The 16,139-nt window shown below is 41.1% G+C and overlaps 2 protein-coding genes across 2 annotated transcripts in view; both read right to left on the bottom strand.

Moving 5' to 3' along the window:
- Positions 1 to 11,879, bottom strand: part of LOC134449452 (inactive phospholipase C-like protein 2) — a 44,002-nt gene extending 32,123 nt beyond the window's left edge. Inside the window, exon 1 of the mRNA XM_063199390.1 lies at positions 10,443 to 11,879. Coding sequence (XP_063055460.1) covers positions 10,443 to 10,676 — 234 coding nt within the window. The 5' untranslated portion in view covers positions 10,677 to 11,879. The remainder of the gene's footprint in view (positions 1 to 10,442) is intronic.
- Positions 11,880 to 12,152: 273 nt separating this feature from the next.
- LOC134449794 (cysteine-rich venom protein ENH1) lies at positions 12,153 to 15,242 on the bottom strand. Its single transcript, XM_063199902.1, has 7 exons — positions 15,236 to 15,242; positions 15,071 to 15,195; positions 14,420 to 14,510; positions 13,843 to 13,985; positions 13,592 to 13,677; positions 13,027 to 13,121; positions 12,153 to 12,880 (listed from the first exon to the last, which is right to left on the bottom strand). The coding sequence occupies exons 1-7, from the start codon at positions 15,240 to 15,242 to the stop codon at positions 12,738 to 12,740; spliced, it is 690 nt and encodes a 229-aa protein (XP_063055972.1). The 3' UTR covers positions 12,153 to 12,737.
- Between the last annotated feature and the right edge of the window lie 897 nt (positions 15,243 to 16,139).

Below are 16,139 nucleotides of genomic sequence, written 5' to 3'. Positions count from 1 at the left end.
AAATTATGCCAAATAGGGTAAGGATTATATTTAGATTATTTTAATTTGATTTAAAACCAGTTATCCATACAGAAGTCAAGGCCGGACGGTCGCCCCACATGATGTTTTCACACTTCAGATGGCAGAAAATGGCCAATAGCAAACATGTTCTAAAAAATAAGAGTGGGCATGTGTGTAAGGGAGGTGTTAGACATACATGTTAGAATTTTATTCATTTTAGTGGTTATTAATAGGTAAAAAGTTCAGTCGGACAAAAAAAGCAAGCGTCACGTCTTTGACCCCATTGCGGTGACAAACAAAGCTAAGGTCTAGTTTCAATGAAACATTTAAGGTCAGGAAATGGGCAGAATGATTGATGTGTTGTTCCAGTCTACTGGAACACTGCGAGTTGGTTTCATATCCCTCCAATCTTATTGGATCAAATTTTAAAACCATGTTGTGAAAAGCTCAACATCAATGTGGCTTTCCAAGTGTTCCGATCCAGGCAGGCAACCTATCTCAGACGTTTTCCAAAGTGTGCTCTTTTCTTTCCTTGATGTTCATGCCTATACTATAGCTCCCATTAATACATTTAAGTGGTATTTTGAGCTACCAAAGCTTTTGTTTGCCACAGCCACAGCCTTGTTTTAGTCTGAACTTTAGTCTAAAAAAGATTATCTGTGTCATCCTTGCCTCTACCTGGTTTTCTGGAAGTTAACGTAGAAAACACCCCTTTTCAGCTCAACACAATTTTACTAAAAAATATTGCATAAAGCTTAAATGCTTTACAGAAAATGTACAGAAAGGTGTATACAATACAATTCCGTAACATCCATCTTCTTTGCCACTTCGACAGAGAGAATCCCTTCTCTGAGGGATTTTATTTTTGCACATTGTAGTTAACCGACACTTACTCCTCTGAATTAATAACGCAAACCAGAGCTTTGAGTGATGCGAACCAGCGGAAGCAGACAGTCTGGCAGCCGATCGATGGTGGAGGGCACCCTACCCCTTGCAATCAAGACAGGGAATTTTTAACCACAAACATGGTGAATAACAAGTGCTGCTGGTTGGTTGCTTTTGCATTCTCTGAAACTTCATAAGGCTCTATTGAAGACAGAGGCTGGGGTACTCTGCAGCTTAAAGTTTTAACCATTTACTCGACGCAAACACCCAACTAACATTTCAATGTTTACAACATCATCTTCAGACTCAGGACTCTGAAGAAGTTATCAACATTGAAACATTAGTTGGGTGTATACACCTAAAAAAAAGAAATGGTAAATGGACTGCATTTATATAGCGCCTTTCCACTCCTTCGAGCACTGAAAGTACTTTACATTGTATGCCTCACATTCACCCATTCAAAGGTAGCAGTCGCCGCCACGTAGGGTACCACCCTGCCACCAGGAGCAATTTGGGATTACGTGTCTTGCTCAAGGACACATTGATGGGGTCAGGATGAGTGGGGCACAAACCTGCAGCCTTCTAGTTGCCCGAACAGGCTCCTCTACCACCTGAGCCACCACCGCCCACTGATCATATGGAAAGCTGTGGTGTGCCCCAACTTCATTATTGATGTTTGTCCCACTGATGCAACTGGGAGCTGAGGGATGATGCTGAGAGTCCCAATTCAACTTTGACTTCGTCAAGCTCTTGGCAAACTCAGATATTCACTAGGGCTGCACGATATCAGAAAAAAAAACGTTACACAATAACAGCATGCAATACATCGATAACGATATTTAAACGATATTTCGAAATACAGCCGACTGTTTGTTCTTGTCACTAATTTGTCGGTCTGTGTGGGGTACGTGCTTTGGTCATGGTGGGCTTTTTGCACATTTGTTGATATTCAGCTCAAGATTGGACAGCACAGTAATGTTTTACTTGTTAGCGATAATTAAGTCATTTTAGCAATACACATAACGCCACTCTTGTCACGATTTCAATACATTTTTCTATGCAGCCCTACTACTCACAGGAGTCTAAAGCAGCATGATTGCTTCATGATTACTGCCCTGTCATTTCATGCAAAGCTCAATACTATTGACAGTGTGACTTTGCTTGTTTTCGGTTTGAGCTAATCAGTGGTCCATCACGGCAGCTTTTCAGAGTAGAGGAAGAGATGTGCAAAGTGCATCTTTCTATTGGAATAACCAATGACTCACCATGACTGACTCCATATAATGAGGTGAGTAACTTACAGCTCTCATTTGCAAACCGGCGAATTGTAGTCATGGTTCAATGTAAAGAAATCCATATACATATATACAGCAGTAATGCCTCATAAGACAAGGCAGAGTGGCATATAGGACTATTGATCTCTATGTTGAGCATCTTTCAACATTCATACAGTGGATTATCTTCACAACGTTTATATGTCAATCAGAGACTTGTGGTGTTTATTAAAGCCTCTGCTTTAATTTTCAGGTTTAATAACTCAGCCATAGTAATAATAATCGGTGTCTAGTCTAGTTTCTTTCTGTTTAAACTAATTCTTTTTTTTTATCTAAGTCTGTTACAGCACCACATATACTGTAAAGTGATCTACAGAGACACAGAGACAGTATAACTGAAGCAGCATATTGTGACTGAACAGACTGTATCAGAACCAACAATTGCATCTGTATCTGAACATGAAGGAATGAAAAGGGTCTGTGTGAGATCTCATTCTGTTATTATGGCCCAGTAACTTATTGCTCCATTTGGGATGTTCACATGGTCCGAACCTCTTTGTTCCCTTTTCCTTTCGGATGCTTAAGACTCTTTTGCTCATGTATTACAAGCTGAATTTGCACTGTTGGAATGAGCAAAATGTACCATCATTAAATAAACCGCAAAATAACATAATGATCAAATCTCGCCAGAAAGCACTCATGCTGCCTTTCACATTGATCTCCACCACTGGGAATTGCAAAGAGAAAGGGAAAAAAGCAGTGTCTTGAACAGAGCTGGAAAGCCCAAATCTCGCTGACCAGACCAAACCAGAGTCAGCGACTGATCAAAGCGTAGTGTGCTCACCGCTGTGCAGCCGCGTTGCTCCGAGCTGGTCTGCATGCCTGCGTGCGCACAGATGCAGTATGCGCCCACACGCACTCACAGACACTCAGACACACACACACACACACACACACGCACACACACGCACACACACACCAGGTATTCTGCACACTGCACACAGTCCTCAGCCCAGTGATTTTGCTGTGAACAGCCAGTTCTTGCTCCCACTGGCAGGGGATCTGCTGCCTGAACCGATGGCTGCACTAAAGGCCAATCTCCCCCTCTCCTTTCAAGCTCCCTCCCAACAAAACTAATTACCTAAACAGAACAAGGCCAATACAAAAGACACTCAGGTCAGATCCAAACAAATTATGCAGACTGTGAGTCTTTTAAGATTTTTTTGTTTGTTTTGTTTTGTTTTTGTTTTTCCAAAAGGAAAAGCAACTTCTTTGTGCGGTAAACTTTATAGCTGTACTTCCATTACTTAATTGCAAGTGTTCTGACCACTAACAAAAGGTGAGATCCGCTGGACGTGCAAAAACACACTCACTCGCAGTCGCACACACCACAAAACAAAACAGTGCTTTGTTTGTATGATTGGAAGTGGATGTTGTGCATTAATCATGTGCCATGGCATGGGCCTCCACAAAATCTCTGCCTGCAATCAGTACAGCATAGGAGATCGTGTGGAATTGGTCCGAGAGTGGATGATGAAGCTGTGCAATGTTCAGACGCACATATATGAAATAAAGAAATGTTTAAAGTGTTGGGTTTTTTTGGACATGTCAGGATGGGCAGGTGATAAGCTCTTTGAAGGTTTACTATGATTCAGCATTTTTTTTTTTTAAGTCTTGAGATTCTCAGCACCAGGGTCGCTTGTGCTAGAGAGCATTTAAGTTGGATTCTTTCAACAGACACCAATCTCTAGTTTTTTTTCACAAAACAAGACTCACAAGTGAACTCACCAGAAATTATGTTAAGTTATTTGAGTTAAAAGAGAAAAAAATCCAACTTTTTTACATTATGAGGTGCAGAATGGTAGTAAGCTTATCCAGTCCACTACCCATTGTCATAAACTACGGTCATGACTTCCCCCCTCCCCTCTCCCCCTCATAGAACTGTAATTCTTTGTACTGTACACACATTTAAATGCTCAGATATGCAGTCCTGTGTTGTAAGCTTCCACAGTGCATGATCCTAATCCTGTCCGTGCCCTAATATGGAGTTCATACTTACAGGACACATAAGCTCTCCAGGGACACTAAATGCATAGCACCGTTTTATTGTTTGACTGATTGAAAATCTCCAGTCACCATCATATCATTAGTTTTATGCCATCCAGGATTAAGTATGTATGTGTACTGATATACTATTCCAGCTGTCAGTGGTTTCTTTTTTTACCCTCCTTCCTGTGTATTGTTGTTATCGTTTTCTCTTAAATAGCACCTTTACAAACCATGGTAACCAACGTGCCTGAGGCCGTGAACAACACTCGAAGCACACACTGCAATGATGAAGTACTGCACAGCCTACTTTTCAATGTCACTTCTTACATACAGTAGGCATTGTATAATGCGGCGCTTATGTAACTTTCACCTTGCTAAAACATCTGAGTTACTGCTACTGTTGAACTTTCCATGTTAATTAGGCAAGGCGAGGCAATTTTATTTGCATAGCACATTTCATACACGAAGTTCAATGTGCTTCACAAAAAAAGTATAATAAAACAGCAAGTGAAAATTACATTAGAACTTAGAATTAGAACTGAAGCGATCAGGTAATGGTGGTGCCATGCTGACATGCTGCTTGTGTGGTTGTGTATTGGCTGGCGACGAAGGGCCTTCAACAGACAAGTATGACAGCAGTCAGAAGGTAACGATTAGCCGAGTCTGTCAGGTTACTCAGGAGGCTGACGAAGGCTCTATATAGCTAGCAAATGGCTTTGGTTACCAAGCCATTATAAGCGACAATTAATGTTAAACACACACACTCACACACACACACACACACACACACACACACACACACACACACACACACACACACACACACTCTCTCTCTCTCTCCATGAAAATGCCTACATTTAACTTTACAGTAATAACAGTGGTGTTGTTGCCATGGAGAAATAGACGTAACTTTGAAATAATAGATAATAGAAAAGAGAAAAGGCTTACAGGTGAAGTCTCTAGCCATAACACAACATCAGCCAATCATGGTCAAAGTGGTGCTGTCTGCTCTAACAGGAAGCTTAGCTTTGATTTTTTTGAATTGCTATACTTTCAGTCGTCATAGGTGATGACGTACCACTGACTGATGTCTGCACCCTCAAAAGAATATTTGATCTACAATTCTTCACATTACGTTCCATAATTGAAACAAACAACCACTTTCAATTGGGAAATCTGAATGGTACTGTAGTGAATTCAGTAGTGCCTGTAGTGAATTGCTGAATGTTGAGATAATGAATTAGGTCTAGGTATATAGTTGTACATGCATAGTACATGGAGTTCTAAGACTTAAGAACTGCCCATTTATACGCCCAAGGCAATGCACGTATGGATTAATAGGATGTAAGAGAAGACTGTCTGAGTAATGACAACTAATTGCTCAAGATGAGCAGCTATTAGGATGGGAGAGCCATTCAGTCCCAGCTCCATTTCCTATGCAGCTTCCATATTTAAGTCCACTCTACAGTCACATCATGCATGAATGTCTCTCTACTGTAGTTATGGGTTCCTCTTGGGTTAACGTTCCAGTAGGGTTCTCCAGAGAGGCCCAGGAGTCTAATAATCATGCTTGAATACATGTGACAGGACAGCATGACTCAGTGAAGCTGGATAATGGGTGGTCAGTGTCAAGTTGTGTCTCAATCAACACCTGCCAAGAAGCAAGTGCCTACATTTTCCATTTGGTGTGCTACAGAAGCTTGGAGATCTGCCACACGCACGCACGCACGCACGCACGCACGCTGCCTTGAACCTCAAAAACCAGAGCTTTCACTTTCCCCCTTATTCACTGCACTTATAATTTCATCTTCATTTCATCATTTTTGACCTTTTACATCAGGACAGACCAGCATGTTTTTATGTGATGTGTTACACTAGGCCTTTAAACACCGGTAGTAGGAAAGGCTACATGTTTTAACACTTACAGCTGCAACAGTTCTTTATTATGAATAGGCTTTGAATGACAGTGAGCATACTAGACTATATTTCTTATGCTTATCTTGGACTCCATTTTCTTTGACTCTTGATAAGAAACTTGATGGTTCTTCAGTAAAAACTTCAGTTTTGTAGGGTTGGGGGTAACAGTAAATGTCAACGAGAAATGTTATGATTACATATGGTGCTTTGTTTACATAGGACATGGGATGATTCGCTATCTTTCCCACGCCTTCTCTGTGTTATACAGTTGATTTTGTAAAGCCAAAATAAACAGTATAAGTTACAAAAACCCAACACATCCACTGAATAACTAAGACATAGTAAGCCACTATACTCCTCTCCCTAGCCTATTGCAAATCTAGCCATTTTCTAGACATCTTTTCTTGTTCTCTTCCTTTCCTTTCAATACTACAGTATATGACGCCACCTTGTACTTACGCTGTATGAAAAACAGATTGCCATATCAACAACGATTGATTGTCAATTTATAAACAACCACCAATTGAGTGCCCGTGGTTATTGTATAATGAGCTCAATATAAGTTTCACAAACAACTTCGCCATTTAAAAAGTGTAAACTATACTAAGAAAATAAAAGATAATGAGCCGTTAAAGGGACACTGTGTGAGATTTTTAGTTGTTTATTTCCAGAATTCATGCTACCCATTCACTAATGTTACCTTTTTCATGAATACTTACCACCAGCATCAAATTCTAAGTATTCATTATGACTGGAAAAATTGCACTTTTCATACATGAAAAGGGGGATCTTCTCCATGGTCCGCCATTTTGAATTTCCAAAAATAGCTATTTTTAGCTGCAAAAATGACTGTACTTGGACCATACTAGAAAATATTTGTTTAATACTTACTTTGTAGTAAACTTTCATTTAAAGATCAAATTTGGCAATAGGCAGCCCAATTTCAATAAGCAGCATAGTTGTAGTACCTTTTTTGACCATTTCCTGCACAGTGTCCCTTTAAAACTACACCAATTGGGCAGATCAGACAGAGAGGAGAGTCTCTGCTTGCTTACCATCCCCAATGTCAATGTATGCCAATCCCATTTGTGAATCTAGACACAGCTGATCACACAAACAGTCTATCTGCTGTGGTGGTAGGCGGCCAGAAAACAAGCCAATTGGTTGTGGTGATAGTGATTTGGGACACCCAGATTGACACCCTGATCTCCCACGTTGGAAAAGTGGCCAGTGAAGTACTGCAGCCTGTAAATTGCTCTAGAGGTTAACTAGAGACCTCAAAAGGCACTGACACAACAATTTCCAATTATTCAGGAGCTGCACTGGATACCTTTAACTTGATATAGTGTCTAATTAACTTTTTGGGGTCGCAAAGTATTCCTAGGAGAAACCTAATACATCTACCCGGAAAATCACCCCCACCCCCTATTTTCTTTTAAGCTCCCAAAACCACAAATAAAAACAAACAATTCATTCTGGAAAAGACTTCAAAATATTGTTGGAAAATATTAGCAGCAGACATGATGTTATCCATAAAAAAGAGGAAAAAAAACTGCTTTGTATTGATTCCCTCTCCTTGTTACAAAATGCCACCTTGTTCTGTGCTCAGGATTAATGACGGCTTGCCACCTGGCACAGTGCCCCTGTGCCGGTGTAAGGTTATCTACAGTTCACGCAGGTTTGTTGTCGACAAACACAGTGCACCGTTTTATCTATTTTTCTCTCCATGTGTTTCTTAAAACAAAAGATTTTGGAGGTAAAGACAGAGGCAGTTTCTCTCATCTATGATAACACAGTCTCTTCCTGCCACAAACAAATGTCTAGGAAGCAAGTGGCTCAAAAAGACTGAATAGACTACATGCAGGCAGGGTTGGGCCAGAGACCCTTTTGTGTTTGTGCTTAGTTAGAGCGTTTCAGCACTTTACAAGACAGAACTGTCGATATTTGCCCATCAATTGCCTGGCCTGAAGAACCAGCCTCAAAGTTCACCACCTGCAGTCGGGCCAAGAAAACATCCTGCCTCCTTGCAAAATCGTTTGTGTCTCCCCTTTATTTTGGGCTCAGGCTATCCATGAAGAACGTCCAATATGGTGAGCTGCTGCATCATCATAATGTAAAGAATCCAGACATTTCCTTCAATAAAGACATAAAAACCCTGGGGGCTGTTTTGTTACCTGCGCACTATCATTAACATGCTCGGAGAGTAGGCTATTTCCCTGGTGTGCCGCTTAAGTAAGCAGTGCTTAATAGTAACACAGCTCTGCTAGATTTATTTAATCAGTTAGTTGTATACCCTGATGACATTCTAGAAAATACACATGTGGAAAAAAAAAACGTGCAAATAATGTCTACGAAAAAGAGTCTCTCTTTTAGTGGTGCATGTGTAACCGAGGCCAACTGGCAGAGTGTGGCGTGGAACATTAGTAAACCTCCCTCCCGAAGCCTCATACAATATCAGTAGCGCTGAGCTATCGGACAGGTCCTTTAGCTAAGCGGTATTGTGCTGTGCCTCCCATGCCCGACCGATGCGTTGATTAGGAGGTGGTGAGTTTGAGACCCGAGGGGCAGACTGTGCAGGAACACCTCAGCCAACACTGGTGCCGTTGACCCGGGATGGGAGTGAGTGAGGTGAGTAACTGAGGCCAACTAGCAGAGTGAGGCATGGAACGTTAGTAGTAAACCTCCCTCCCGAAGCCTCATACAGTATCAGTAGCGTTGAGCTATCGGACTGGTCCTTTAGCTCAGTGGTATCGTGCTGTGCCTCCCATGGCCAAACAGATGCGTTGACTAGGAGGTGGCGAGTTCAAGACCCGAGGGGCGGAGTGCGCAGATCAGAAACACCTCAGTCACATGCCATTGATCCTGCACAACTTCACTGTACTTAAGTCTCTGTGTAAAGTCGTAGGAGAAGTGTAGTATTATGGTAGCGAAGTCCTTTCAACGACAAGTACAGCATTCCACTGATAGAAAAAAAAGTGCATTATGAGGCTACCAGCTGCTGTAATTGAAGAAAGGTGAATAAGATGAGATTCAAAAGGATTGAAAAGGCCATGTAACCTAATGCCCTTGGCACTCACTAATTCTGACTTTAAAGCTGCCAAGGCAACCAAAACGTCCAGACAAAGTACAACTTGATGTGTCCGTTGTCTTGTTGATGTCTTTAAATGCAATGTAGGCCTACATCTTGGCTTAAGTCTGTACACAACTTTGCTTAATCTTTGTGCTCTCTCAGCAGAGAGGAAGACAGCCTGTCTTCATAACTTGACAGTGCAGTGTTGGCACTTCCCTTCGTGAGGAAGTATTGCGATATTTCTTTACTGTAATCTTGCTAGAGCAAACTGTCAAAATGTCTCAATTCAGGAAACAAGCAACCAAATGAAGACAGCACAATAATGTGGCTCTTTGGTCTAGTTTGAGGCAGAGTACCACAGACTTTTAGCCCATGCCATGCAAACCCATGAACCATAGCTATATTAAACATATTGGACTTGCATTGCAACGTAACATATGTCGCTGCTCTGTGCTTTAATTATTACGGCAATTAACTTATGGCTTAAAAGTTCAACTTAACAGCTAGGCCTACACAATAGTTTGATGCAGGCATTTTGAGCACAATATTTCCTGTCTTTTCTTCCATCCTGTTATGACAGAAAGGGGATTCACGCATGCCATTTCACCTAGGCACCTTTAAAGGTCTGGTAAAACAGGACTAGTGTTTACACATGAATGTAATACTTTATTCAGTCTCATGATAGAGAATCATTAAGGTAGTTGTCGTCAAAAACAAAAGTACGCATAATGCCATTGACAGCCAATTAGTCTGGTATTCTTATCATTATACTGCGATGGCTTGTTTAGAAGGATGCACAGCCTGCAATAAGCAGTGATTCTCAAACTTACACACCAGAGAGGCATGTAAAAACAAACAGTGGTCATTGATTCCATTAATTTCCAGTGGCAAAACCCCTTAAAATCTTATACTCGCCTACGGAGGCAGCGGTGAATATAGCAGTACAGCTGATCAACATAATCTGGAATTGATTCACTTGATGCTTTGTAACCTGTGGATATCCGTAACATTTTCACGCTGTCAGGCAGACTCAGCTAGCGCCTGTCGGTCGCTAGCATCTTTCTCAGTGAATACAACACTAGTTAGCGGCAGCCTAACGAGGGCGAGGTTAGTGAGATTGTTATGAACATATTATTACTGTCAACAGTAAAACATGTTGGTGACATCAAAAGGTTACGCAAATATTGACTCACTGTGTTTTGCAAACAAGCACCAGTTTTCCAAACGTGTGCTTTCACAAGCCTTACCTTGATAATACTAGTCCTCCGAGGTATTCCAGCCTCCAACACAGAGGTGTTCGCCGTTTCCAGTTCCTCGCTGTCAGGTATGGCAGAGACGACCATGTCTGACGATAAGCCACAGTCCCCGTTTGAGACCGACACTTCACACTGCCCTTTGCCGCCCGTTTCATCACTGGGTACGGCATCCTTCTCCCCAAACGCAGATGAGGATAACCCGCAGTTCGCTGCAAACTCCGCCATAAGCACTGAGCCGACTATGTCTGGATCTATGCGCTGTGGTTACTTGGTAATAAATCGGTTATGGTGTAACTGAACTTCTTGAAACGACATAGGCAGTCAAAGATGTTAGCTAAACCCGTTCATAGCTTCCTCTCGAATCATTTTCGGAGACTGGTGGCGACTCAGTGGCTAGATAGAAATTGGCTCCATGCAAGTTGTGTCTCATTGTTCTTCAGCATCACATCCATAAGCCTCTTGATGCTGCCATCTAACGTTACTAAGTTACAGTTCAAAAACGCTGCCAGTTTTCGAGCTTCCCATTTCAAATCACGTGCACAGGGTGTCAGTTAAAAACATTATATCCGGAGTACAACTTTAAAGCGAGTAGCCTACCTAAATGAATGGTACTTAAAATGCCGTTGGCACACAGCTCACTATCAACAGATATCCCATGTCCTCAGTCCACAATCTGGCTGCCTCATCACTGAGAACTGTCCCCAGTGCTCCCCACCGACTTAGAACTAATTTAAACTTAAAACCAATCGGCCTCACTTGAAAGTCGATTAAATATATTGTCCGAATTGCCTGACTCTGACGGATACAGATAGTAATCCGATGACGAATACAAACATCTGGAACGAAGGGTAGTAACAGCGTTACTACAGTCAAAACACTGCTCAGGTATGCTCTATTATGCTAAAAACAGAACAGCTAAATAGCCATGCATATTGTCAGGTAACAACTGAGATTACGCCATGCACAAGTTCTAGGTATGAGCTCTAGTTGGTAGCCCCCAGATGTGTTGACATCACGGAGGGGGCAAATAATTCACGGTAACCTTCCTCTCGCGCTAAAAGACTGACGTATTTGCCATTAAATGTCAAATGAGCTGTAACACACCAAAACAGTTCAGTCATTTAACGTAGTCTATCCTTAAACGCGGTAACGTAATTAGCTTGCTAACTTCATCATGTAAGTTACTTACGGCGACGACTAGATTGACGTTGAAATTCGAGGCTCACCCGTGCAGCAAACCACAGGATTGTCAATAGAAATAACTAAAAGCCGAAAAGATTTTAAGCAAATCACTAACTTATGGTGTATCGTCCACATACACATATCAACTATTACAGACGTTATAGTTGCACGAGGCACTGCTCATCCGTGATACAATGTTTCTCAATTCTCAATCTCAAGCAGCAGACGTGCACCAAAGCAAAGGAAATTCGCTTCCTCAAAGGCAGCTACTACACACGAGACCGTGTGCACAACTGTGTCAAACGCATACTTTCTCATTAGACGGTATTAACTATTTCTAATAAGAACATTAAGGTCTGACAGTGAAGATGGCAACAATAAATGCAAATACATTATATATATATATATATATAAACAAATAATGTTTATATCACATTATTGGCTGCTGATTTGCATGCTTGCAAGTTCTGCATATTTGCAGTTATGAGATAGCCTAATGAAATCAGTGACAGACGTGCATTCATGCATTCATCAAGTTTATTTGAAGAAATCGCACAAGGGCCACAAACTGATAAGTGGCTGGCTTTTTCAGGGCGTACAGCTGGAAAGCTCAGAAGCAGAAAGGGTAAAGAGGACCTTATTTAGCTTTTCTATGAAAGTACTATATACAACAGCGACACCTGGCTGTTGAAGATTGAACATCAGAAAAGTTTTCTTTGCAAATAACTATAAATCCAATTAAAACAGATGTCTTGCTTTCTGGTAGGGATTTTGTTTCATGGCTCAATCCAAATTATCTGCAGTAGTTCATGAACATTATGAATAGTATTCCACAAACAAGTATATGTCTATAGTAACGTCTTCACATTCTTATTGAAACATGACTGATGCACATGTTCTGAATCTGACCATGGATTTTGTTTTGTCACATAAAGGGTTTGTTACAGCTTTTTAAAAATATTATTCTGGGATTGCCAAATGAGTCACTTTCACATCATATACATCATATACATCACTAAATCATTACAACCAACAGTTTTATTTAGGTCCAGGCAAAGTAGTTCATATTTTAATCCAAGGGGAAAGCTTTTAGTTATATATTTATTATTTTCTTGCAATGGGAACAATTTCCGAGTCACATAGGCAAAGGGCTGGACAGACGGTCCTCACGTAGCTGTTGGTACACCCTGCTTGTTTTTTCAAGGAGGCACAGTTGGTGAATTTGTTGATGTATGGACAAGGATTAGCTGAAACACAAAAAGAGGTAAGAGGTTAGCTTTTTTCATTCTTCAGTCATTTGAGATGTTTACCTTTTATCTGTGGCAGCTGTACTCTTATAGGTGATTTACTCTGTGTAGCTTGTTGTCTTTAAGAGAACTTGAGAACTACTCACTGCACAAGTTGTCCTCACAGGAGTCTGGGCAGTCTGCACACGGTTCTCCTTGGGTGTATGGTGGTATGGCCACACCATTACTGTAGAAGTTACCACTGAAAAATAAAAGTAACTGTTATTTTAAATGTTTTGTGCCAAGTATGTTTCCTTGTGCCTCTTATTCTAATCAGTTGATCAGGTGATGTGATTGCTGTTTAGTGTGCCATGGGACTACTCTGATGTCTACTCCGTCAGTAACCCGCCACCTGTAAGTTCTATGCATGTCCACACACCCTCTTCATAAAAACACACTGAGTTTAGAAAAATGTGTCGGTATATGAAACTGAATGAGCATACATGATCATCATTTGAATATGTGATAACCATACCTACACCCCTTTACCCCTATTCCTCATCACTATAGCCTCAATACTCATATATCCCATAATATATTAGATGAGTTTACAGTATGTTCTCTATATTTAGTTAGTTGAGTTGAGGCATTCCGGATTGTCATTTTCCCCATCCTCAAAACGTCTGAATAATAGAGCTTGCTAAAATGCATTGTGAGTTATTTGTCACGTACGCTCTGTAGTAATGGCAGCCGTAGAAGTAATTGTCGCCGCATTTGGCCACACCACATCCCACCTCATAGGAGCTGTACCATATCACCTGCAGCAAAACATCATTTTCATCAGTTCAGATTTCATACTGTAATTTGTGTCTGTATAATCACATAGTATTGTGTCTTGTAGTTTGTTGACTTGTCTATAGTAAAATTGTGAATGGATTTTTGTGTAGCTTATTTGAAAATTCAAATGAAACAGCAGGTAGTACCTGGGTGTAATGGCCAACTGGCAGTCCATTGGTGGATCCAGTGGGGTATTCGTAGTTATTGACTTCATCGTGAAAAGCTGTCACTACCTCAGTCCAAGTCGATGCAGTTTCAGATTTGAACAGGTTTTCACCACATTCGTAGTCTGTTAAAAAATAAATGGCCAATAAATAAATAAATAGATAAGTGAGGTGATTCGCAGTCTGTTAGAATAAATGATTAAGTCTGCTACAGTAAATGCAATGTTAAAAAGAAATGTTAAGCTTCAAACAAGGTTCGCTTGTTGGAGGCTTCTGTCACAGAACCCTAGTGTGTGTGTGTGTGTGTGTGTGTGTGTGTGTGTGTGTGTGTGTGTGTGTATGTGTGTGTGTGTGTGTGTGTGTGTGTGTGTGTGTGTGTGTGTGTGTGTGTGTGTGTCTGTCTGTCTGTCTGTCTGTCTGTCTGTCTGTCTGTCTGTCTGTCTGTCTGTCTGTTTGTTTGTCCATTTGTCCATCTGTCTGACTGTCCAACTTTATGTTTGTCTCTGTGTCTGTGTATGCTAGTTGACTGCTTCAGCGGAGGTGAACAGGCGTGACGCACCTCCAACCATGCGGCTGCTGCTTGGCCCGTGTTGCAGCTCACATTTGTCCACCCACGCCTGGGCTGAGTCTGCCACCGTTTGGTTCCAGCTCTGGAGGGAAGAGGAAGGAAGGCGGCCACAGATAGGCACAGGTAAGGGTAGGTAGTCCAGTGAGAGGGATCAGGCCAAAAAAATGTTTTTAACATCATGCAAAAAACAAATTGGGACCACTAATTCAGATAATGCTTCATGTTGTTTGAGCATTTGCCTGAGCCTATTCTTCATGAATGGATTTTGAATGTGTACACATCATGTAGTGTGGGCTGGCTTTAGCAGAGGGCCCTTTGGAGTAGCAGAGTTATCTTACTTCAGTTCAAGAGCATGCCAGGGGACTTCAGTGAAATGCACGTATACAGTACATGGCGTCATAGATTATACTCCTTAATTAAAATGCTCTTTGAATGGTAGTGTACTCAACATGTTATCACCAGGCGCACTCTGAGATGACTCTGACTCAAAGCGCTGCTAGGCTATGCTTAGTTAAACATTAAAAAAAATGGTAAATCATCTAACACAAGATCCTGGAGTCCTTATTTTCTTTACTAAATGACACCTGTGGTCTATCTTGGAATCTTGGAATAACCCCCTGGTAGGGAAGAAGGCAAGGGTACCATTTTAAGCATGTTGCTTGCTGTGGGTACCACTGCCCTCCTGAAAGCATTGTGCACGTCCACAATCTCCGCCTGAACAGTGGAATCGTCTGTGCAGATGTCTGATGAAAGAAAGGGGAGCAATGCTCACGTTAAAGACACACGCGCCCACATGAGAAAGAGAACAAAGCATGCCTATATATGTGCCTGTGTTCTTGAAATATAAATGTATATATGAATTTAGGTACTTGTAAAATATAAGAGCCAGTATTGATATAATGCAGAGGAGTCTGTGATACAATAATGGGTTGTACTTACTTGGCTGTTTATCCAGGAGTTAGTGGGTGAAAGATAAAAGACAAAATTGATTATTTTAATAATACAAAAGTAAAAGTTGATTATTAATATGGAAGTCAGTCTAGTGATTTTTTTTCCAGTGTTAGGCTTCAAGACTCAAGATTTTAGCAAGGTTTTGTTACTCCTGTATGAGTATGTGAAAACAAGACAATTTTTGCAGTGTGCTATTATACCTAATTTAAGCCCATTCATTTCCAAGCCAATTGCAGTACAGTGGTCAGTGCAGTACAGTGCAGTACAGTGGTCAGTACAGTGGTCAAGTTTTTGTTAATAGATACCATCTGTGTACTCACCAGACTGCAAGCAGCGCACAACTGAAGCACTGACAGGGTCCAGACTGCAGCTAACCCAAACATGGTGTCTCTGGTCCTGTCCTGGGAACAAGGTATAGCATGGATTACATACTGTATGTATCTTGGTGTGTCAACTCAAAACAACAGCAAGAAAGAAAAAAAGAAAGAATTTCTTTCTTCTTGCTATTTGTTGTGGTTATCTGTTGCCATTTCAAAATGTCAAAATATGTAATACATTACAAACTCACGGTGTAGACCAGGGGTGTCAAACTCGAATAGACCAAGGGTCAAAATCAAAGTCTGGAACGAAGTCGCGGGCCAATCTCAATATATATATATATTTTAAAACAGACTTAAATTGTGCATACACATACTTACGTAATTCTTGTATTTACACATACGTTTCACTGGCCTGGGCCTACTAGTCGTATCCCCGTGAC

This window comes from Engraulis encrasicolus, chromosome 5 (genome assembly GCF_034702125.1).
Source record: "Engraulis encrasicolus isolate BLACKSEA-1 chromosome 5, IST_EnEncr_1.0, whole genome shotgun sequence".
NCBI lineage: Eukaryota > Metazoa > Chordata > Actinopteri > Clupeiformes > Engraulidae > Engraulis > Engraulis encrasicolus.
Note: the sequence above shows the minus strand (reverse complement) of the source record. Positions and strands in the feature narration are given on the sequence as shown.